General features: G+C 35.2%; 1 protein-coding gene across 3 annotated transcripts in view; it reads left to right on the top strand.

Moving 5' to 3' along the window:
* SENP6 (SUMO specific peptidase 6) overlaps nucleotides 1-25,486 on the top strand; it is an 86,432-nt gene that overhangs the window by 34,038 nt on the left and 26,908 nt on the right. For 2 of the 3 annotated variants that reach the window (XM_063330143.1, XM_063330146.1), the window contains 8 exons: nucleotides 1,593-1,694; nucleotides 6,606-6,626; nucleotides 12,045-12,115; nucleotides 13,666-13,811; nucleotides 17,890-18,292; nucleotides 19,185-19,417; nucleotides 21,997-22,167; nucleotides 23,101-23,143. In XM_063330143.1, the coding sequence (XP_063186213.1) occupies nucleotides 1,593-1,694; nucleotides 6,606-6,626; nucleotides 12,045-12,115; nucleotides 13,666-13,811; nucleotides 17,890-18,292; nucleotides 19,185-19,417; nucleotides 21,997-22,167; nucleotides 23,101-23,143 (1,190 nt within the window). The remainder of the gene's footprint in view (nucleotides 1-1,592; nucleotides 1,695-6,605; nucleotides 6,627-12,044; nucleotides 12,116-13,665; nucleotides 13,812-17,889; nucleotides 18,293-19,184; nucleotides 19,418-21,996; nucleotides 22,168-23,100; nucleotides 23,144-25,486) is intronic. The other variant, XM_063330144.1, reaches the window with a different exon arrangement.

Below are 25,486 nucleotides of genomic sequence, written 5' to 3'. Positions count from 1 at the left end.
TTAAGTGTGCTATCTAGAACAGTCTGCTTTGACTCAAATCTGATCACCCAGCAGGCTGCGATGTTCTATTCCAGCACCTACTGGAGTTTCTCACTACTTGAGCGTGAGGCAGAAAGCAGAAGCGCTGCATATCAGGTTTTTTTCTGCTGCAGGGGCACAAGACTTTGTGACAAGAGTTTCCCAATCACGATAGTTTGGCAAAGCTAAAACTTCATATGCTAGGAAAGAGAGTTTTACCATTTAGTTGGTTTTGATAGGTCTTGTTGTGTTGCGTTCGTGGTTATGTTATGATCAGTCAGATCATAACAGTCATCTTATGATCAGTCAGAAATGCTCTGAAAGCTTCTAATATTCACTTATAATACTTGATATAAGGCTCCCAAAAGGGTTTGTAGTGCTAAACTGAAAAGAAATTCAAAAAGCAAGCTCGCAGTTTGCTCAGTTTCACTTTTTGGGGAATGTAGAGGAAGGATTAGGAATTGGTTTGCAGCTTTTGGGGGTTTTTTGATACTTCAGGTTTTTTCATTGTTCATAACAGGACAAGTGGCAGGAGCAAAAATTCTGTTGAATAATATTTCTGAGAAATATTTTTAATCAATCAGAATGCTTTTTCACATGATTTTATTTAGTGCAAATAAGATTTCCAGGCAATTTTACAAGCAAAATGTAAGCGTTGTAGTTCCATAATTTGAAACCGTTTGTGTTATCAACATGCTGTCTGTTAAAAATTCCATGTTTTTTGAGCATTTCAAATGTAGTATTGTGTGTCCTGTCACAGAAGTGCGTAGGATAATTGTTAGGCTCTAACAATCTTTGAAGGAATACTGTATTATTGATCTACCATATCTTTATATCAGCTTTTACTAGAGAGGGTAATGGCAAGTAATCTTCTCTCCAGAATTACTTGTTTTACACAGTAATGGGATTAAAGTGTTAAAAGGCAGCAAATGAAGAAACCAAAGAAATGCTGAAAAACATTAGTGAATATACTATCTCTGTGCAGAGTCCTGCTGAGACATTTGAACACCTGAGAATCCTTCTCTTTTTTTTTTTTTAGCTCTGTTGTGTTTTTTGGTTACCAGCCATCTTATTTCTTTTCCCGTATGAGTAAGAAGATGAGGGAAATTTCTGCATGTGCAATGTTACGAATTTCTAAATGTTTGCATGTTATGCCCTCTAAGGCACATTAAAGAAGTTAACATTATGCCTTGATAAAATGTGTAGATGGAAGTATGAAATTAATTATAAATGGGTTTTAATTCATTAAAAAAGGCTGTGTCTTTTTGCAGTGATGGAGATGAGTAAAGGAGAGCTGGTTCACAGTGTTTTGGGTGGCAATAAAATTTAAAAATTCTTTAGTTTTTCTTCCAGGGAAAAAAAAATATAATTGTGTATATTCTTATTTGTCTATCGGAATGTTTTTGTGCCTGTCAGAGGATCCTAACAAGTTGTATTATTGATTCAGAAATACCTTGTTGGTTTTTTGTTTTGTATGGCTGTTATTGTAAAAGCAGGACACCACAGTTTTTAGCTAAAATGATGTACAAATACACCAGAGTCTTTTCTTTAACCATTTTTCTGTATGTTTGCAGTGAAAATGCTCAGAATATGTCTTGTCCTGTAACTGTGGTACATGGTAGACGTTTTCACCATGCACATGCACAGACAGCAGTAGTAAAAACAGCAGCCCAAAGGTAAGACTATATTTGTTCCTCCAGATGTTCAATTCAAAAGAATCTTTTCTGGTTTTGTATTTAATGGTTTCCCTTTTGCTATGAAGTGTTTTAAGGAAACGTAAGTAATTACATGGTGCATTCTTGAGCTTTGATCTTAATTACTGAAGTTTCATAAAACTTACTGTTCAGAACTTATTATATAATCTTAGAATTTACTAACCACACTATGGCACATATTCAGTAGGAGAGCACCTGCTAATGTAAATACACTTAGAAAATACTTTGAAATGGACAAACATAGTATGCAGTAGAAATTCACATAACTGACAACATCATCAAATACTAATTCACAGAAACTCCAGCTTGAATAAAATCCAGCTAAAGATTAAGTTATAGATCTGTTGATCCTATATGGTCTGTAAATACAGCATAAAACATAAACTGGGACATCTCACAGAAGCAAGGCTTTGCATTTATATAAATAATTGTTAGAATGGACAGCTGGAAATTGGAGAATCTTACTCAGCTATGCTGAATTAAACTTCATTGTTTTGAAAACTTAAAACTATATCAGACTTCTATAAATTGCAGGGTTGTTTTTAAATTTCTGTTACAGGCTTTTCACACCCAATGTGTATCACAAACATATGAGATAACCATTGCTTTAAGGAATTTTCCTGCAAAATTTGTCTATTCAGAGCTCTCTTTATCTGTGAATTTCATGGATTTCCACCAGCCTACAGGAGTGCTTCATCCCATCAGCGTTTTGTAGCCTCCATTTTCTGCCCCCTTTTTACCTCTCTCGTGTTTGGTGTAGATTCTTTGGAGTGGTGGGATCATACACAGGCATCATCCTCTTTTCATCCCACTTCCCTTGCTTACATTTGCTATCTTCAGAAAAACAAAGCCCGTATACTAATGTGAACGAATGATGTGATCCAAACATATATTAGGGTAATCTGGCATTGAAGAAACAGGCAGAAAAACGGATTTTGCAGTCCTGTCCCTGAGGATCTACACCATTGTTGCCTCCTTCCATTTCAAACTGTACTGTCATCTGTAAATGGAAAATAGTGTGGATGTTTCCTTCCCCTTAGTAATAGCAGATGCAGTAGTAGAGATCTCCCTTTTCATTTCTTCCTGTCATGGCAAGGCAGGGATGACTAAGGAGGATTGGCAGAATTTTTCCCACAGATTATCTGAAAGACGATGAGGTGTATGTTACCCGTGTGTTTTAGGCTGAACCAGCTGTGCTCTTTCTGCTCTTTTCTTCTTACATGCAGTCCTTTTTAGAATATTTTTGTTCAATATTCCATGGAGGAAAGCATGGGGCATCTCTTAAGCATTCATGCCCTTATCTATCTATTTTTTTTTTTTGTAATTCTAAGGGTTAAAATCTTGATCTACAGTGCTAATTAAAATGATTCGAAGTAAGCAAAATCATGCAAGACTGCTCTTTCTTGAATTGCTGAATGTTGACCTTAATAATATCAGTGTACTTGATTAAGCTTTGTTTTAAGGTGGTTCTTCGAAACCGCCATCTTATCTAGTTAAGTGCTGTAGGCTTCTTCAGCATGCAGGAAAGTCTGCTCCAGAGATTCTTGATCTTGAGGGGATGTTAGATGTGCCAGCTTGCCTTTCTCACCTAGGTGACTTGCTTCTTTATAAGCCTACAATGTAATGTGGGAAAAAAAAAATAAAAGTAGCGTCTTCACATGTGTGACCCACAGAAAGAAAACTAATGCATAATATAGGCAACCTGAATACTGCATGAAGTAATTGGATAATAGTCATCTTGAATGTTTCTAAATGTGTTTTCTTTCAGGGTTGTTATTATAGTTCATTTACGTTAACAACAGACAGTTAACTCTTATGCTAAGAATATTTTAGGAGTTTCAAAGGCAGGAAATAGTCATAACAATTCCAAGCAAAGTTTTGCTACTGGAGGATGTCAGAACCAGTATGATCTAATTGACTGAGGGTGAGCTTTACATAGGAACTATGCAAAGGATTTTTAATGCCAGTATCTTTTGACACTTGATGCAATTGACTGCTTCTGAAAGGTTCCAAATCTGTTTCTGAGTTAGAGGGTTGAAAATTAATAGAACAAGTCCTCCTGATATGCTTTTTTACTTAATTAAAAAAGAAGGGGGATCTTAAGGCTTCTTGATATGGAAAATGTAGGTTTATGAATGAGAAGACAGTAGTTGTTAGAAAAAAAACCAAACTAAAATAGGACTGTAAAACTGTTCATAATACAAAATTCCAGTGCATATAAACCATGTAATTTTTTTTGGTGGTACATTTTTAGTTTTTTGGGAACTTCTTAGTATCTTTTTTTGCTGGTTTTTACTAATGTTAAACAATTGTTGAGTTTAAAAGTAAGTTCTGGTGGTGTCTCCTCAGAAAGGAGTACATGCAGAGAATGTGGATGGCAAACCAAGAATAAAATTCTAGGTATATATCCAGACAAAAAAAAAATCTGGTAGCATGGAAATTGAGTTCTAATGTGTTGGGCTTTGTTGCTATACTACTTGAAAGCCAACACAAAGTTGCGTTCTTTTACATTGTTTGCATTTCTAGAATTGTTTTATGGTATGGTGATCAGTAACAACATGGGGAAAATAGTTTTAACTAACCTAATGTATTGTTCTTAAATGTCTAGTGCATTATTGAAAGGGTAATGAAAAATAAAACCATGATTAAATTAGTTCTGAGCGGATTGAGTCTCGGGCACTGACGTTACAGATTTCGTTATTTATACTAGGTTCTTTGAGTGGGGACGGTGTCACATGGGGCAAGCTAATTATGAAACTTGGCTGTAATCTTTTTCAAGTTGAATTTGGAGCTTGTGATTTGTACTGTATTTCTCATCTTCAACTTTTTTTGCACATGCATGTTAATTTAAGATCTGGCTGAGTATCTGTTTCACTCTTATTTCAAATATAAGCTTCCAATACAACAAAATTGGGCATTTCAAAATAATATTTTGATAAATATTATTTGTGTTTTTTCCAGTGAAATCTGGGGATGAACTTAAAATTTGTTCACTTCTGATAAAACAGATTTTCAGATACAGTGTAGCCTAGTGTTGTAGTTGGTTCAGACTATTTTGCTTCATTTAATGGACACGTGGTTCTATCTTATGCTATTGACTGACTGTTCTCCAAGACTTGGCATTGGAATAGCATGTATGTACAGCATGTCTAACAAATATTAATGCATGAGCTGCATGCAGCAATTCATAGGGACACTGCTCGCTATAATTCCTGGGTCTGTCCAGGATTCTCATTTCTTAATCTTTCTGAGATGTAAAAGTGATAATTCTTTAAGTGCGTTGTATTAATATGGGATTTAGTGGGCTTGGCAGTGTTACATTTATGGTCAGACTCAACGATCTTAAAGGTCTTTTCCAACCTAAATGATTCTTTGATTTTTAAAACAAGCAAGGCATCTAATGTAATGACAGTGTACAGTATTAGGCATTCTGGAATTTTTTTTCCTGCCTTTAAGTTTCCTTAGCATTAAAATTTACAATTCTCAATAGTGTGACCCTCTGTAGCACCTGTAAACAGTTAATGCAAGTTATGTATTAACTGTGCCAAGGATACAAAGATACTGGATATGGCTCCATGCAAGATGTGGTTTAGATCTGACTGCATTTATAAATTCAGATGTGACCTGCACAAAACCAGTGTTTATTAAAGCTAGGTCCAGTTGGAAGCAAATTTTCCCCACTTCCATGCAGCATTGGCTGATTACCCCCACCCCAGCCTAAGTTGCAGTGGTCATGTTCAGTTTTGAATTCCTTTTACTCTCTTCCAAGAACCCACAGCGCTGTGGAGATTGAATATGTTTTCGTACTGTGCTTTGTAGGATTATCATGATTACCTTTTTACCTGGTTTGCTTTCAATCCTGCTGTTCTTCTGGGTAACAGTTAGAGAGTATGCTCTATTCTTGTGAGTGTTCTGTTTGTAAAAAGGAAAGGAGAATGAGTTTTATTACTCTGTAATATTATTACTCTGTTTAATTTGACAGAAGTAAAACACAAACCAGTTTGTTCTGGTTTAGTGTAATGCATATATTACAGAAGTTTGTTAGGCTTTTGATATTTGGGAGGAACAGCCACGTATTAAAAGCTTACAGCATTCCATATGGCGAGTTTTGAAAAAGCAGGAGAGAGAACGATACTGTTTTACAGTTGTCTTTGTGCTGTGCTTAGTAAGATCTATTTTTATATCACTCTTGGTATATGCAAAGGACCCGAGTTGTGAGCACCAACTACATTTCACTGATGTTAAAGGAGACACTTCTGAAACTAGTGGCCCTAATTCGTGAATTGGAGATTCTTCTTAGCAAAAACCTGAGGAGGAGGCTGGTTGCTTCTGTTTATCCTTCTCTATCCAGTAGTTGATTGCACGTGGTCTCCTAAATATTTAAGTAGTGCTTTCTGAATTTTTTTTCCCCCTCAATTTAAGCACTTAAATATTTTTTGAAGAGTTGGAAAGAAGTTGTTATGTAAATGGGTTTTATCTCCTTTCGTATGGCAATCGGGGATTGGAAATGGGGCTTTATCTTAATTCACGTATTAGGATTCTGTCATGTCCGGTTCTACATTGCAGTGAATTAAGTGAGACAATTGGGTTGAGTTCAGAATTAGCAAATTTTATACATTGAAAAAGAGGCAAGACAATGTAGTATTTAGGCCACTGACCATTGCTGTCTGTCAAGTAGCATTTGTTTGTGTGTTTATAATTACTGTTACAAAAATGCTGTGAAAAATAATAATGCTCATTTGAAAACTAGTCCAGTGAGTGCAAGAGACAACGAAACAGTTACAGTTTATATTTAATAACTTGAATTTAGTGATGTGCAACACGTGTGGGGCTTTGCATCTTATGTTTTTTTTTCTTTTTTCATATTTTAAGCAATCTGGACCGAAAGGAAAGGTAAGCTTACTGTTGATGAAATGAGCATGGCAATGAGCATTAAGAAAACTACCTGAATGAGTGCTTTATCAGTGCTAGTTAAAGAATGTTCGATCCAGTCAATCATATATTCTCATGTGTGAGGGGCATTAGTTGTTTTTATTTCTTTTTTTATGGTTCACTTACTCCCTTTTACCAAAAAAAGACCTTTATGTCCATCTCTAGATAATGCATGTTAATGTGAACTTTGGGTACATTTCCACTGGAAATATGTCTTCTCTAAATATCCAATGTTAAATAGATAAATTCGGACTTTCTCTGGAATTTAAGAATTCACTGCTAAATCTCTTCATAGAGCCACAAACTTTCTGTAATAGAATGGTTCTGAAGCGTATCTTAGTAGGTGTTCAACAGCTTTTCATGTCATCTGAGCATGGTTTGAATAGCATTAAGGTTTTTATTGCATTACTGTGTACATTCTGTTCATGAAGTGTATATGTTAAAGCAATTAACAGAAAATGTGTAGCAAAACCAGGCATGCTGGTTTTTCATTGCTCATTTCAGGCTCATTTCTCACTCATTTTCCACTGTTTTACTGCTGTTAATATTTTGTTAGCAATGTGAAATACCATACATTTGCTTTTTCTTCCTATGTAACTTAAATTTATATGTCAGTGGAAAGGTTTTCTTGATAGTAATGAATTAATTCTGTTTTTCTTGGTAACAATCCTGTCTATGTAGGTGTTTTTTGGCATTATATGCTTGATATCAGGTTGGGTTGTTTAAACAGTGTATATAATGTTTAACCAATAATGATATAAATAAAACAGAAATCTAGTCTAGATCTGTTCTTTGTGAATTCAGGATTTTCTAGGTTTATTTCAAATTCAGTAGTAAAACCAAGCCTTTCTGTTTTACTGCTTTTTTGCTATTTCTTAAAAGAAATCTCAGAGAGATACTTGCCAGTTAGTTTTGGCCCTCTAAGAAGGGATTTGATCATCCTCCTGCTACCTAGGCTTTGAGTTCATGTATTTTTCCCTGTTTTTCTTTGTGCTGCATTTATGTTATTAGTTCACCATTCAGCTATTAATGTTTTTAATTTGTCATTGTGTGTCATAGAATACTAGGATTGAATTGCATGCTGGTGATCTTAATTTTCCCTGGGGGACACCTGCTGCTTCTTAAACAAGTACTACTGGATACGTTCTTTTTTCCTTCCCTGCTTTTTGTTGCTGTCCTAGCAGGGGAAGACGATGTAGGCAGGAGCTGCTAAATTTAGTTTCAGTCATTAGCCATCATGATAAGTGCAGCTGCAGCTCCTGACTTTCTAGGTGAAATAGGGCTACTGACCTGCATACTAAAACCCCAACTCCCTGTCCTGCAACTTCTCTCTTTCAGCCCTTGACTTTTGTACTCTGCTTTTCCTATAAGACACACTGAAGGTAAATCTCACCTCAGCAGCTTGGTGCTTCCTGTCTTAACCATACTTTACTCTGGTTTTGTGTAATGATGTAGGAACCAGTAGCCTGCCTGTGGTGGCATACCTCCAAATACTACTATACAGAGTGAGAGAAGGCTGAATAAAGCAGCCTCCCAAAGAGCCAGACTGCACACTAAACTCAGCTCTGGCGTGAGCCTGCGCCTCAACAAAGTTAGGAGTTGGTGCAGCCTTGCACATAGATGGTATTTTTGATGTGGCTCAGAACAGATCGGAGGTAGTTTTGAAAGCTCTTATCTAAGACAGCACTGTATCCAAAATTCCCAGATCCAGATGCTTCTTTAGGTTTATTCCTTTCTGGCGTAGATTGTTGTCCCTGTGTCCCCCACCTGTGCCCCCCCCCCCTTTTTTTTTTTCTAGAGAAGAAATTCTAATGTTAAAACTTCACTTTGGCTGAAGGGTGTCACACAGGTCTGTCTACCAGCCCAAGGTGAAGATACTAAGGTCCAATTCCATCAGCAAAGGAATATGTCAGTAATCTTGAATGTGTGCTGAAAATACTAAATCAGTGACACCATTCTCTCTGGGCAAAACATGTTTTGTTAAGAATGCTGTACCATTTAGCTGTTAAGATGTGTTAAAAGTTCAAGACTCTCCACAGTCCAGACTACCTCAGTATTTTTGTCATTTTTGTTGCAGGAAAAGCCTGATCTTTCTTGATATTGTAATTAATGTTTTGCTGTTTGATGCTTTACTACTTCTTGAGGTTGCTTTTATGAAATACTGGTCTACCTCCCTTGTACTTAAAGTTATTAAAATCAAAACTGCTTATAATGGATGGGATAAATGAGTTGCCTAAAATGATTTAATCGCTGAGCATGGAGCCCTGTTCTTCAAACAAAATCTGAATCTCATAAATATTTTAGGAATCCTAACAGGGAAAAAAAATTTGTGCATTTTTAATATTTGCTAGGATGGTAGGAACAGGAATCAATATTGTATTTCTTATTTTTTTCTGTTAAATACAGTATGTAGATAGTCTCGCGTCTTGGTTGGTTTAGCTATTTGATCCCTCATTTATTCCTTTTGAAACGTGAGACTATTAGTTTAAGTTAGGATTTAACAGCAAGAAGGCATTTGTTTTGAAGTGCTGTATGTTTTTTAATCTCTTACAAGAATTCTTTTCTTTTCCAAGAAGTCCTTTTAAAGATAGGTCTATTGTTTGATTTAAAAAAAAAACAACTATAGTTTCCATTCTGTTTCTGCACCAACACACAATTAAACTGCTCAGTGTACTAAGTACTTTACTGGAGAAGGTCTCAATGGATCTGCAGCTGTTCAAATGCCAGCGAACATCATGGTGAGGGGGGAGCCTTCACTTTTTCATCTGTAAAAACTTTGTGGTGGTGGGCTCTGCCTTTTTATTTGTGTGTGGGCTTTTCAGGAAAGGAAATTAGTAGGAGGCACCTCAAGTTGCCGTCCGCTTGTTTTGGTGGCTGTTACTGTCTCCAAGAAAGCATTTTTTTCAGATGAAATTAAGTAGTGTTTAAAATAGTCTCCACTTTTGTTTCTAACTCAAAGCAACTTCAAACCTGACCTTGAATTGCTAATCAAGTTAAACTGTGTTAGGAAGCCTAAGTTGACTTAGAGTTGTTTTTCATAACTTAGGTTTGGGTGTTACTGGTTCATTGTGAGCATACAAGTAAGTCTTCTATTGTGGGAGAAGAAAGATACTCATTTTATGCTAGCCCTTGTGTATTCTTGCAAGTGCTCGGCCATTTAATAAGTATCAATACAAGTCTATGCTGATAGCAAAATTCAGACAAGGGTAAATAATTCTACTGTATTCCAATTTATTGTCAGAAAATTATTTAGCAATATATGATCGGTGAGGAATTTATTATCTTAAAAAGATAAATAAATGTTGCGTGTTAAAAATGTAATGCAAAGCTGTATGATTTTTAGAAGTAAAATCATAACATACAAATGTCCAGAGACTTTGAATTGTCAGCTAATTTCTAAAAGAAATTTTAGTATTTGAAATCTACCATATTGTTTTCATTGCTTGTAATTAAATGTCAAATAGTTTCAGTATTGTTTCTCTTAAATATCAATTAAATGTTGTATATTTAAAACATTTTACAGACAATAATTTTTCTAACAGTTATGTTCAAAACAAGACTTACTGTTTTGAAAGACTACTGGAAGATAATCATAACATGTCAAACAACAGCTCGCGCATCCTTACTACAAAGTTTATGTTTTTCAAATCTCCTATAGTGGTGTTACAGGTGTTTTCTACCCTTTAGAATATCATTGTCATTGGGTTTGACAGTAACAGCTTCTCATTAGGTAGTGATTAGTTTAGGCTCTGCCTTATATTTCTACCAATTCTGCCTTTAAAGCAATCCCTTGTCATTTGAATTTTTAAAGAAAATGATAAAAAAAAAATCATACACTTAATTTATGAATAAATATTCATGTTGAGTTTCTGAGTTTGGTTCAGTTTTTATGCGTGCAGGCAGTAAAAAGAACTTCTTGGAGGAGTAGGATTGTTTCAGAAACATGTTTGATGTTTGACACAATCAGTAACAAATAAACTACTTAATTTGTTGGCTGTGAGGTGTTTGTGAGCAGTCACCATAAAGTACTGTGGCGTCTCTACATTCTGTGTTGCAATCCAGCCATGCTTGTTTCTCAATCCTTTCTGCCCGAGTTTTCATTCACACTGCAGCCACTCAACACAATAAAACATGTTTTTATTTAGGTAAGAGGTATCCCAAAGGGCATTGTAGATTAATCTTGTTCCAAAGGCGTTAGTTAATAATAAAATATGGTACAACCCTGAGAAATATTACCTAGAAATGCAGAAAATTCCAAGGTTTTCTAATGTGATGCATTAGGAAATGCTGTGCTGAAAGAAATAAAATATTATGGCTAGTCCTGAAGTCAGCTTCAGCCAAAGACAGGTTTTTGCCAGGTGGGTTCTCAAAATTTAGCTGTTAATTTGAGATGTTACTGCCTACAGCTGTTTTCTTTGCCTCCTTGCTGTTGATTAATGTCCTCGTAATCAGAGGTAGCAGTATGGGATGTATGTGACCCATTTGCAGCCCAGTGCACTGGCTTAACTTGCCAATAAAACCGGTTTCTGCTGAAGTGGTTGGCAAGGCCTCCTGTGTTTCAGGTGTGTGCCATCTGTTATAACAGGAACAGTAATCTGCAGCTGCAGAGCAGGGTAAGATAGCTGAGAAAGAGAACTGCCACAAACAGTAACTGAGATGCTGTGAGCTTCAGGAATCTTAATTTGGGAGTAGCATGATTTGACATGCTTGTGTGTAAACTGAAAATGTCTTTCAGGAGACTCAAAAAATCCTACTAGAATGTTTTATATTGCATTTATTTGCACGAAAAATGTGATATGTATATTATGCAAACTATACCAACAGAAGTTTTATTATCCACTAATTTGTCTATAGCATTATATTTTTAAAACAAGTATATGGGAACTACGTCTTCTCCTGTCTTGTTCTTTTTATTTTTTTGGCCACGGCAATTTTTGACATTAGATCCCTTTCCTCTGTTTTGCATCTTCTCTTCCTGTTTTTTAAGTTGTGGAACTTGTGGAATCTACTTTAATATTAAAAAAATAAATAAAATTTGGATTTTAAAAGTATCTATCTTGTACTTCATGAGAGGGGAGAGGAGATGCAGGCTTCAGTCTTTGAAGACTTGGGTCTGAAAGTGAGAGACTCCTGAACTATTGGTTACTATCAAAGGGGTTTAGATCAGAAACACTTCTAAGACCTTTATGGTAGGTGCTCTTAGAATTCCGGTAATGCTTTTTTTTTTTTTTTTTAAGTGTATAAATAGCATGTAATAGGAGAAGTTATTTATTCATAGCTTTCAGATACGTTTCAGGTTTATTTTTTTCATGTATAATTTTGGCTAAATTACAATGATGTCTGTCAAAAGAATAACCGTATATCTAATTTATTTTCCAGAAAAGAATATCCCCCTCAACTTCAGAAAGTAGAAGCAGACCACATTAGGTTACCACGGTCTCAAGGTGTGGGTAAGTTACGTTTAGAGTTCTCATTTCTTTTAAGCAGAATAATTTTTTTGAATACCTGCTTTGGGTGGGTGTGTTGCCAAACTCTGTGTAACCTTTAGTATATCTATTTCTATCCTTATATCCTGTTATTCTAGGTTTAAACAAGTTTGTGCATGAAGGGAGGATTTTGCCCTTTTTAGCAGATTTCTGCAACCTGTTCGGTCATGTCAGAATTAATTTTAAATTGCGCTTCAGTTATTTTCAACTGAAATTGGAAAAACTTAGAATCATAGAACTGTTGGAGTTGCATGAGATCTCAGGAGATCATCTAATCCAAGCCCAGGCCCCCAGCTTGTTCTTGAATTATTGGCAAGGAACTTCTGTAGTACTGTTAGTATGTGCAAAATATAACACGGTAAATAACATTTGTTATGAAGTACATTCAGGCACTGAGGTAGTGAGGAGAAGAGTCAGCGTCAGCACTGCCCTGTAGCTCAAATGAAATATGCTCTTACAGTATTGATTAGGGGCCATTGATGGAGATGCAAGAGAGAAAATACGATATGCTATGAGGTGGGGAAATTCTGAAATTGGAAAAGAGGAAACACTGTGTTTGGTTGAGCTTTGTCAGTACAGATACAGTCTGTAAACCTGTTATGCAGCTGCTTAGGCATTGACACTGGCCAGCTGTTCTGCTGTGCCTTTTTAAGGTTAATGTAAGTAGAACTTCATCAATTCTACAGAAAAGTAAGTTAACTTAGAAAAAAACCCACTTATTATTGTTTCTTTTTTGAAAACAAGTCATTCTTCAGTTTCGAGGTGTCTTCTAATACTAGGATGTTTGGGAGACTATCAGTATGTATATTGAAAAAGTGCTCATATCTGTTGGAAAAAGAAAAACAACCACCGAACTTAAAAAAGTTCCAGTATGGAGACTGCAATTAGGCTAGGGAGTGTAAATAGCACTTTTACATTAAACTGAATTAAGGCACTCTTGTAAAACATACTGTGCTTAAAAGAAAATCTCACTCTGTATGTTGTTAGTTTAAGTAGATTATGGATTTCTTTTTTGCTATACTATTCCAGTATTTAAATGAGTGCCCTGGTATAAAACAGGATATGACAGTATAGTTCACTGCACTGCTGAGTCTTGTTTTGAAGGTATAAATCCTAATTACGCAGAACATTTCCGATGATTCTAAATGCATTCACCAACAGTTCTTTAGTGATAATTACCATCATCATAATCTAGCAGATCCCCTCCTACTTTCCGTAGCAGTCACTCCATTCTAGTTGTAGTGAAGTTAGTATCGATTTTCAAGTCCCAAGCCTCCTTCAAAGATATTAAGCTACCTATTGCCACCAAGAGACACTTAAATAGTATTAATAAAGCAAAATTTTCAAAGTTACTTTGTGGATTTTTTTTCTTACTGATACAACAAATAATGAGACACTTGAAGCAGTGTAGTTTGTTGCGTCTTAAAAAAGGTGTTCATGTATGTGAAGAAATAATTTTAACAGCATATGAGCAGACATTTCTTGTTAACATTTTTGCATTTTTCCCCTCCTAGATAGTATAATGGAAAACACAGAAGAGTCAGAATCAGAATCAGAATCGGAAATTAAGAGAAAAGTGCAACAGAAACGTTACTGCAATTCATATCAATCTGACTTGACTCTATCTTCTGCTACAAAAAAATGCTTAAGCCAGTTAAAGGTGGGTTAGATTTTAAAGATACGTAAACTTCTGTTTAACTTTAAAAGTTGATGCATATTTTAAAAACAAGCATTCAGTTGTAAAATAAGTTGATGTTTTAAAAATCCTTAGAGTTGGGAGAAAGATTTAGATAATGACATTTTTTTTAAAAAGCTATAATCATAGAGATATTTAAGTGTTAATATTTATACTAGCTATGAAATATTTATTTTTTTATTTGAACAAATAGATGCTGTAGTAGAAAGCAAAAGAACCTGTGTTTAAATTGATTGGCTGGTCGAGAAACCAGAAACTGGTAATTTTGGTTTGCTGTCTATGAAATAGATGAACAATATCTTACTCTTTGACAGGATTTTTTTTTTTTTAAGTATCATGATTTTATGTATTCATTATAACAATAAAGACAGAGGTACTGCAGAGATGCAAGTCCTTCTTACTCGGTTGCTCTCTTTCTCAGTGAAAATAGTGCAGGTATCACAATGGCATTCTCTGGTCTAGATACAGCCGACCAGGATGTTTTGACTGGAACTTTTCTGAATATCATATTTAAGGTATTTTGGAAATTCCTGTGAGCCCTTCTGTATTTCTTATCATCTTCCCAAGTTACTGTGGAAGATTCATAATGCCCACTGTATGACTATCAAAGCAAAACTTCCTGTAAGAAGTTCTTAATTTAAAAAAAAAACCAACATAATAACTAGATGTGTCATTATTACATGTAATCAGTTTATGTTTGCTTCTGTGTATTAGAAAGGAAGTCAGACTGTATTTCTTTGCTAGGATGGAACACTTGGTGCTAATCTTACTCATTTCCATTCTATAGTTAGTTAATTACTATGATGTTACTTGGAAATTTTAATAGATGAGTTTTTGATCTACATATGATACCTATATAGATACAATCCATAAATCTAAGTAATGAAGTAGCAAAACAGTTGAAAACAAAACAAAAGTCATTGCAGTTCTATGGATTTTGTTTTAATCATTACATTGATAACTTTGTTTATGTTTGTTTAAAAAAGTAAAATATTCATTGCTTATGTCCTGTCAGGTAAGGGACAAGAGCAGAAAACAGTCTTCTAGATTGAAATGGTCGTTGAAGAAAACAAGTTAAAAATAAACGGAATCTTGTCGCTGCCTTGATAAAAAAATTTTCAGTCTGAAGATCTAACAAGTGTCATCTTTTAACACAGTTTTTTCCTTACAAATGATGTGAATTAGCATGAGAGGAAGGAGAGGGGCTCATCATTTGTGGCTGGACTGTGATCTGTGTTGACCATTTGCAGTAACTCCTAGCTCAGTGTACCTGTAGAAGCAAGAACTACTTCCCCCATTGTAAACATGTGGAAAGTGAGGGCTGGAGCTGCATGTAGAAATAGCAGTAGCTTGGTGTCCTTGAGCCAGATTGTGTGTAGCTGACCTCATTGCTAAAACAAGGTGTTCTCTGTCTCCCCGATAAAAAAGCGCAGACTCGATTATGTTGTTCCAGGGGCATGATTTCATTTCCAAAGCCATCAGACAGATTGGACTTGTAAACAGGATTTAATAATTACATCTGGTACTTGTTCCCATGCGTATCTTGGAGATCTCTAAAGTTGAGAACATCAACAGCCATGAATGGAAACCACGTACTTTTTCTCAGACACAAGAGCTGAGTGCCTGTGATATGTGTCAAGCAGTTAGCTTAAAAAAGGTGAAACCTGCATATTTTTCACACAATCATTACAAGATTTCAAAATTTGTGAGGCTACATCATCATTAAACAGGTTGAGTTAAATTCAACCACTGATTCAGGAAATGTCTACATTGGTGATTACATCAAGTAATTGTCCTTACTCTGTTCCCTGTGCTCCCAACACTACCACTGGCCACTGTTGAAAATACAGCACAGGGCTAGATAAACCTTTACTCCAGTCCCACAGGATAGTTATGATCCTATAAGACTGTACAGTTTGTGGATACACTTCCTGGATATAGAACAGGTTTTGCTGCAACTGGGTTCACTAGCACAACTCTTGGTTTTATTTTCTTTTTTTTAAATGGCTTAAGAGTTTTATCCTTTATTGCAGCATAGGGATTTAACACAATGATTTATGCATTTGTCATGAACTATATGCATTTTCATGAGCCGTGAGTTGCTGAAGCGTGCAGATGATCGATCAGAGGTTTGTGGAACGTCTGAACAATTCAAAAGTGTTGGTAGTAGTTTTGTGCCAGAGGAATTACAAACATAACCAGCTGCTTGTCAGGCAAAGTGCAAATGGTTTTCATCTTACCAGACTATAATAGGTTGCACTTTCCAGTTGTTAAAAATGTACATAATTTTAAAGGAAGGAGGATTTTCTGCTTCATATGTGCTTCCTAAAAAAAAAAAAAAAAAGCTGAAAAATAACAAAAGCTTTGGATTCTGAATCATTTATTAGAGATAGGGCAGAGTATTTGTATAGTACATTTAGTACTTCTATTTTGCAGATTTCAAGGTTTAAAAAAATACTGTATTATAAAACATAGAAGGCAGACACATTTAGGTAGAACTCATCTACTTAAGTAGTCATTTATCTTAAAATAGGGTCTAAAAAAGAGAAGAGTGTGCCCCTCTTAATTAAACACTGCTACCTCTACCATCAAGATGCAGGTTCTCAAACCATGGAAAGGAAGTTAGTTTTAAGTTTTTGGTGTGGTTGAAGTAGAGGGGTGCGGTTATTCTATACTTAAGATCCTTCAGGTATGATTGGTAGCTTCTGTTGAGTATTTTAATGTCTAATTGAAATTTTTTCAATGTGATTAGTAGTATCTTTGTAAAAACTGTATCCTGTAACTGAACACTGAGGCACAACAATGGTTTTCATGTCACTTACCATCGTATCCCACCACTTGGCTTTTAGAGGTCTGATACATTTTATACACTGGGGTTTTTTTGCATCGGTTTCACTGTGATATGTGTAACTTTGTTAAATTGCAGAAATTTTGTAAAAATAATATATTCTCTGTGTATGGCTTTTGTCTTTACATTTATTTTAAAAGATGATTGAAGATTCAACACCTGAGAAAGTCTTCTTTATTGGAAAAATGTTCATGGCTGGGGATGTGGAGGGTGCAAACAGTTATAGCTATGTTTTGGTTTGAAAATAGGTTCAAAAAGTTTTTGGTGGGATGTAGGTATTTAGTATCTTCAGTAGTTCACAGTACAATGGTTATGTGATTTGAGCTCAATACTCCAGGAGACAATAACAAACATTTCTGTTCTAGAGGTGTCTTGTATTCAACTCAGTACACATTCAGTAGCTTATGTTAGTATTGAATCCCTTAGACTTAGAAGTCCAGGTTCTGCACTTGTGATACGTAATTAAGTGGGGCCTAGTACATGTGAGAGAAACAAAACACATCTTTGTCTTTGCAGTGATAGGATACATTTTCCCTTGTAGCCCCTGCTTTCCTCTTGAAAGTTTAGAGAACTCCTTTTCCTCAAGTCCTTTTCTGAGATACTGGGCTCTGGAGCAATGTATTTACTTTTCTTTTCTTTTCCCTTTTTTTTTTGTTTTCTCTCTATTTTCTTAATTTTTTGTCTTTTTTTTTAAGGAGTGATTTTTCTACATGCTTTGCCAGGCTGTTAGAAAATATCCTGGGAGAACAAATGTACTTCATGACCTAGGAGCTTGCTTCTAGTCCTCTTTACCATTGCTCTGTGGATCCTTAGATTACTTTATTTTTGTCCAATGAAACTATTTTTACGGAAACAATGTATCTGGACCTTCTTGCTGATGGATATGTATATCTGAATGGTGTGCAACCTTTTATGTATGGAAAGAAGAAAGGCAAGAAGGAAGATCTGAATTGTCCAATATTAATCCCTTTTTAAAAATTGACAGAAATGGCATTTGTTCCTATTAGAACATTTTTCATTTTCTTAAATGAAAAAAATCAAACTGTATTTTAATGTTTGCTTTCTCTGTTCACTGTAGTTGCTAATATAGTGTTGTCTACCTTCATTCTGAATGGAAATTAAATGTGAGATTTGGAAATGATATCTTTGTACTTACGCAGTTACTGATTTTGTGTGTATTTGTTTCCCCTCTAGCTTTTGGAACAAATTGATTATTCTACTGATTGTCCAAATTGTGGGCAGGCAAACGATAATCAGACCAAATGCCGACATTGTGAAAGTGCTTCTCTAAAGGATTTGCAAAGAGTCTCCAGACAAACTGTGGCATTAAGTGAATCTGTGGGGCCTTTATCACGTTCTTCAATACATCAGAATTCAACAGGACAAAAATCTTCGGGTACAGGGTTCAACACAAAGAAGTTTTATAGTTCTGCTGTTGGGAAAGGTCCAACGGATATTCTACTGAGTAATGAAGTTGTAGGACATTCTATGTTACGACAGAATGGAAAAGTTGGTCTTATAACTGGGACAAAAAGTCCTAAAATTACAGGAAGCTTAAGACAGAGGAGTACAAGACCATCAGAACTAAATGATCCAAGTAAGTACCTTTTTATGAATATAGCCATAAACTGGAAACCCAAAATAGCGTATACTGAAGAAACTGAAGGTTTACATTTCTGATTTTGCATGGAATGTTTTTGTGGATGTGTTCTTGGGGAGGAGGGCCAGACCTTTTTATAATTTCCTTTTCATATACTGAGTTACTCCCTGAGAAAGATGAAGACTGGGGAAAACAAACATTATGTCATTATTTTTTGGTCCCCCCCCCCTTTTTTTTTTTTTTTTTAAAGGCTTACACTTTATCATTTTAAGAAAAAACATTCTTGGGCAGAATTCCATCATTCATTGTCCCAAAGGGAAAGACAGTCTTTGATTATTTTTTTTTTTTATTTTATATTTTTCCCTCTTTCCTTTTGAGCTATGCATTTAATTGCATTTCATAATTTGAAAAATGTTAATAGTTGTGCTTTCTCTGCATAAACTCAAATTAATTTATAAGCAGGAAAGAACTGAAATTTGGGAAGTTATGCTTCTAGTTCCATGCTTAGTTTACTAGACCATGTTGTCTTGCAGATGTGAACAATGTCGGTCATAATTTCTTGTCAGTTTTTCTTAAGTTACATTATTCACTGTCAATTCTTGATTGAAGGAATGTACATACAAGAAATGTATGGCTTCACTTCTGTATCTAGAGGCGGGTTAATGATACCCATTTCGTGTGCAGTTAGTTGTGAGAAATAAAAAAATGAGGGAGAGAGCACCTGCGAGCAGATTCCAAATAAACGTTAATAAAAGCATAATATAATGATAAATGTGGACTTTCTTGGCACTGCAGGACAATTACATAAATTATTTTAAAGCTGTTGCTTGAAAAGACATTTCTGTTACAGAAAAATGTAGTGGTTGAGAATTTAATATTTTCTGTTTAGTTGTTTTGTCTAGTGATGATGATGATGAGGAGGATAGTGGCAGCACTAGGAGAATGGAAAGCATTTCACCTCGTCCTGCAGATTCAGCCCGCTCCTCCCCAGCTCCTTCTACAGGAAAGGTGGAAGCAGCATTAAAGGAAAACAGTTGTGGAATAGAACAGAGAATAGGTAGTATAACAACAGATACAGAAATTGCAGTCACACTACCAAGAAAAGCAAGAATGAAAGATCAGGTACTATTTAACGCTTTGTTTAAAGAAAACAAAAATCAAATCATAAATGGAAAATGTAACGGCTTGTTTTGCATTGTCAGAAGTTGACTATATTTGATTGCTTTTCTTATTTAGCAACTCGTTGAGTAGTATCTGCTTACATAGTACTGGAAACATAAGAAAATGTGTTCATTACATTTTTACAAGCGTTCATCATGATTTGAATTACACTTTTAACGTAGATGCTTCTGTGTTGAATGTATACTCTTTGAGACTGGGCGGGGTATCTCTCTGAAACTCAAGGGCCCACTTCATTTGCAGAAGAGTGTCAGTACCAGTTGTTGCGTGGGAAGACTTTGGACGTATGAAGTTAAACATAAAAAGAGACACTGGGAACAATAGTGGGCCTTTAAAATTAAAATACTTTGACAACTGTCCCAATTAATAGCACTTATTTTAAGGATTTCATGGTGGGGCTTTTGTTTTTTAATTGAGTACCACTGCAAAAATTGGATAAACAAAAGACAAAAAATGCACCATGAGCAAACTCCTTAAGTGCTGTCAAAGGGAACAGCTTTCACGGTATGTGAAACTTAACTACCTCAGTAGTGAGCCATTAAGAAGAATGAATTCCCCGTGACAACTGGTGTTAAATTAATAGTGCTGATTAAAACCACTCTTGGGTCACTTGTCCAGTTTTACTATTGTGGGTTTGGTTCAATGAGAGTATCAGATTTCCACCTGCAGTCTCAAACCCTTTGTTGTCTGAGTTAAAACGCTAGAGTAATGATGCCAAAACCTTCATGCTATTTTGAGATTCAGAAGCCAATATTCTAGTGCTGTAATTGATTAAATTATGGGTGTTTATAATGTGGTGTATAATTAGTCATCATTGTCAATACAAAGCTGTGAACCTCTAGCCAACAATAAAACTGAGGGGCTAAAAGCTTGAATGATAAATACTTTTGATTTTCAGCTATTCTGGTGTTATGTGCTGGATTCATTGAAAGCGTTGCATTGTGAAGGCACTGGTGTCTAAGACTTCTGAAACTCTCCCAAATGTTTTCCTTTGTATATCCATATATTCCTGTTCACTAGTCTTTAAGAACCAAGTTGTACCATTGGAAATTAACCGCATATTTTAGACAAAAGTAGAAAAGAGCTTGGTTTTGAAAACAAGGGAAACAGATTTTTTTTTTTTTTTTTTTTTTCCCTTGGTGAAATTTAACACAGACTTTGCGTTGATTCAAGGAAACTTCCAAGAATTGCAGATGTCAGGGTGTTTTTGTCAGATATGATAGAAGAAGCTTTAAGAAGCTTTGTACATTTGTTTTTCTCTCAAAATATTAATTAATTCTTTACTGAAGAGGCTATTTGAATATAGCACCACTTTAATGTTTACTGTTTTACTGTTTGTCTGTGATTTGAGTTTTGAGCTTTTAATGTTTAGCTAGTCCAACAGACAAAAATGAAAAAGTGTCTTCAACAGGAGCTATAGCAAAATACTTTAATTACAGGGATTTAGAATCTCTGCTTCCTCCACTGTATTTAAATGAAGCATTGAAAAGTATGTTTTGAATTATGGCCAAGATAGGCTAGTAATTAGGGGCTTGAAATGTTGAGATTTAGGCTTAATAGAAATACTGAATCCCTTAAAATGTTTTTCTGTGGGAATTTAGTTGTATTTTGTAACCCAAAAGAATGTTTATTAATGGACTTTATGAAACAATATAAATAACAAAGAAAAGACTAGTGTACAGAAAATCTGTCAACAAAGTATAGCATTATAAGGAACACAACAAATAAATATATTAATCTTGATGGCTATCAGCCAGCTTGCTTTTGGTTTAATTGTTTTTGGTAAGATTGTTCTGTTGGTAAACAGGGGGCTTAACTGAGATTACAGCTTCAGTCAGCAGCTAGAGACGTTCCTGAACTGGAGCCAAACTCCACGTGGCCTTCTTTCAGTATTTAGTCTTCTGACCCTGGAATCTATCCTAAAAAAATCTTAATAGTTTTATAAAGTTGCTTTAAGGAATTTTGATTGGGCTTATTTATTTATATTTCTTGAAGATTCTACTCCTGATAATGTGATTGATGTACTGTACTACAGTAATTACTCAGTGTTTTCAGTCACGAAAAGCTCGGACTAAAAAAAAAACTGAAACAAAAAATAAAACCACCAATTTTGTGGTGCTTTTACAGCATTAGTAATTAGTGTTTTTATATAAATAAACAAATAAAATATATTAAAAATAACTTTGTTTTGCTGGGCTGAATGTTGTTTCAAAATGACAAAAACTGAATTGGTTTTGGCAATTTTATAAGCATTATATGTGATTTGGAAATGTTAAAAAAAGTCTACAAGTTTTGGTTTCCATTTCTTTTCTTGAATCTAGCAATATTTACATTGTCAGGTGTTCCAAAAAAGTCCCTTAGGAAATTTCTACCTTCTGGATATGGTTAAGGTGGCTGCTATAGTAAGTAATCCTGTTGACAAACAGAAAAGTACCTGAAAATTTAGTCACTAGTTTTTAATAAGCTTGTTTTAGCAATAAATCTTAGTGAGACATTCTGAAACCTTGAAAATTACTTTTCAGTTTGGGAACATTGTGTCTAACACTCCAATAAAACGTCGTAAAGTTATTTCTCAAGAGATTGTAACTGAGGCTGTACCTCTAAATTATCAAAATTCCTGTGAAAGTGTCATTCTGAACTGTCGAAGTATACGAATAGGAACACTACGAAGAATGGTAGTGGAACCTGTCATTGTAAGTAAACTTGTTATTTGACAAATTTCCTTTCAGTTTTTGATGGATGTTGTTATTTTCATACTTGATCAACATAATATTTTGCCTTTGCCTGGAACAGTAAGTTTGTCTCCAATTTCAGAGGCTGTGGTTCCCAAAGAAACCCAAAATACTGTTATGTGCTTCCTAATGCATACCATCTAGTTTTGGTGTTTAATAGAAACATCATGCCTACAAAACACTTGAAAATGTGTTTACTTTGTTGGGGGAGGGCTTATGGACTGGCGTGCATTTGCTAAGAAAATTGAAGGCAGTAATTACCAAAAAATTGATATTGATAGGTGGGAAGAAGCAGCATGTCTGCAGGTGAATAATCTTGCTTACAATACCTTTTTTTGTTAACCTTCTAAGCTGCATGGAGATGTTCAAGGAGACATTGCATGTTAGTTGTATGCAGCATGCAGCATACTTCTCGCAGGAGTAACCGCTAAGCTCTTCACCAAATAGGAAAGAGGTGGAAAGAACAAGTAACGCCTCTCTGCGAATCCCTATTGTGTGATTTGCTTAAATACTGATAGGTGGCATTCTCCTTAAAAGATGCGGGTTTTTTCTCCCTGTAATTTTTGGTATTTTTTACAGTATTTTGAACCTTTTTGAAAATTGAGTACTTGAGAGATCTTAAGTTTCAATAGTCAATATGAGTGAAAGAGACACTGAATAGTAAAGAATATACTTGCTTTCTTGAGTTGTACCAAAATATACACTTTGGTTTTTTTTAAAAAAATACATTTTTTATTTTAAAGTTTTCATTAAGTCAATTAAAATATGTTACAATCATTACTAAGTAATTGACAGTTACTTAGTCAATTCAATTATGTTTACTAACAGTTAAAAGCCATTAAGTTAATTTTGGTTTAGAGAAGATGTGAAATATTATTATGTTGTCTTCCACAGTTTTGCCTGGATTATATCAAAATACGCCTAGAAAGTCAAGAAGGTGAGTACATCTTTCATTTTATGTTAGTACTCAATATATTTTTGAATGAAGTAACTTTGTCAAAGGAATTAACAAGTGAATCATAATGAAACGTTTTCTCTGGTTTTGTTATGTATGTAATTAATTATACTGGGTGCTTGTAGTCAGATAAGAGAAAAGAAAAAAATTGAGAGTATAAATTCAACCTGAACTGCCTGGTGAATAAGAAACAAAATGATTTGGCATTCTCTCTGCGTTCTACTGACAGAAAGAAAATTCACAGATAGCAGGAGTTAGCAATTTGTGTTGTGCGTGCAACTGGGTCATTAGTTCTTACACTTCATCCTAGCTGAAGAGTTGTAGATATTCTGGTGATGGTCAGCAAAGGTTGTTTTAAAAATGATTAGCAAAAACAAAAGGGAAGAATAACCTCCTGTAAAACATGGTACCTTTAACACTTTATTAGTTCTTTTATTTCAGATGCGTAAGTAGAGAGTAAAAACCACACAGGTGTCTTAGACCTTTCCTGTCTGTATCTCCCTTGAAAATTTTTTCTTCTCTAGTCTCTAAGTTGTATATTTCATGTTAATGAAAGAAATACAGTGACATAGTTTGGGAGATGGTGAGTTTACAACTATTGCTCTGTTTCCTTTGTTTTCTTTTGGAGGTAGAAAACCCTTTGTAGGGTTTTGCTTTCGGCCTGAAAAGAAGCTTTGCCTCCATTTGATAATCTTAAGTTTCCGTGAAGATGCAGTCCTATTGAATTTTGCCTTTTGTTGTTTGTAAAACAGGACTATTATATTTTGTCACTATTATATGCAAAATGGTGTCTCACAACCTGTAAAGATAAGCGTAGCCTTTGCTCAGTCAAGTATTTACGTTTGCTACATCTAAAATATAGATGCATAGAAACTACCAGTTTTCATGCATTAAATAAATTAAAAAAAAACAACCAAACAACACTACAAAGTTTAGTAAAATTTGTAGAAAACGTCTATCAATTTTTAGGCAAAACAACTGCATGGTGAATTTATTTCCCTGGGACTTGATCCCTCATTAGCATAAAAATGGCAACTCACTAAATGCTGTGTTTATTGGAACATTTAGCACTTTAATTTTTTTTGAGTTTTGCATCTGGAGGAATATGGGTGTATTCCCAGCTCCATTTCTATTAACTTTATAATCATAGGATGATTTGTTTTAATACAAGTAAGAGTCTTGAAATAAAAATGACACCTAATGTTTTTTTTCTTTAGATTGATTACAGTCGTCATGCTTTGTCAGGGAAAGGCAAATGCTTTGAACAGCAGTAGAAATAGCAGTACTGTCCTGCCTTGAGCTTGTTTTTGTGTGTATATACATCAAGTTCTCAAAATTCTCTCCACACCCCATGTCAGTTTTGTGCAGCTCCCAAGTGGTGTTTCGAATGTGTGAAAAACTATTCACATTGCCTTTAATGGATAAGTCCTATTGTCTGTCTTCTGTCAGCATTACAGGAAATATAGTTCACAGATTAAGGTGCTTATGGTGAAATGTATTATAAGATGCCTGTCTTAATGCAAAAGGATGAATATGATTTAAATTATCATCTGAAGAGTAGACAGTCTTCCTCTCACATAAATTCAGTATGCTTCATCTCAGTGCAAATACAGTTACAAGGATTCAGAGTTTTCTCCAAAGACCAACTAGCTCATGTTTTGGCAAGGACCTTCTATCTATACACCATTAGAAGGACCTATATGCCTCAGTTAAATGGGTTGAATCCACTTCTAAGTTGCGATTGTAGTTATTGCAGTCTGCCTCTGAAAGTGGGAATTTACGTGAAATGTATTAAGGAAAGCGTGTACGTTTAGGAAGGAGAAAACTGAAGTATTACTATAGAGACTGTGGTATTACAGCCTAGCCTTCGAAAGCTGTTTTGTTGTTCATTTTAAACACAAAGGAGAGAAGACTCAAGGAATCGTCTACAAACCTTCATTTAGTTACTATCTTCATTTTATCATATATAAGTCCTTAGGGAGAAAAAGGAGAATCAGTGCAAGGAGATGGACTAGTTAGATCCTTGTGGCGTATTTCTGCAGCTCTTTTCCTGATGAGATGGCAAACTACTGTTCTGAGCAGTAAATGCTGCCCTGTTGGCTTGAGGGAAGCATGGTGTTGCTGCAGCCTGACGCAGAGCTGGACTCCTTCTTCCCCAGCTTGTGGGACCAGGGATATTGGAGGTTTAGAAGAAAAGGAGAGCTGCTTTGCTCCGCAGGAGCTGTGGTGGCCACCGCTTCCAGTCTGCAGCCAGTGGATGCCTTGCTTTGGGTAACTGTTTGCTCTGTCTTTATGAGCAGCAGACTCTTTTCTGGCAGGCACAGG

The sequence above is a fragment of the Chroicocephalus ridibundus genome, chromosome 3 (assembly GCF_963924245.1).
Source record: "Chroicocephalus ridibundus chromosome 3, bChrRid1.1, whole genome shotgun sequence".
Lineage (NCBI taxonomy): Eukaryota > Metazoa > Chordata > Aves > Charadriiformes > Laridae > Chroicocephalus > Chroicocephalus ridibundus.
This window is presented reverse-complemented; position numbering and strand designations above follow the sequence as displayed.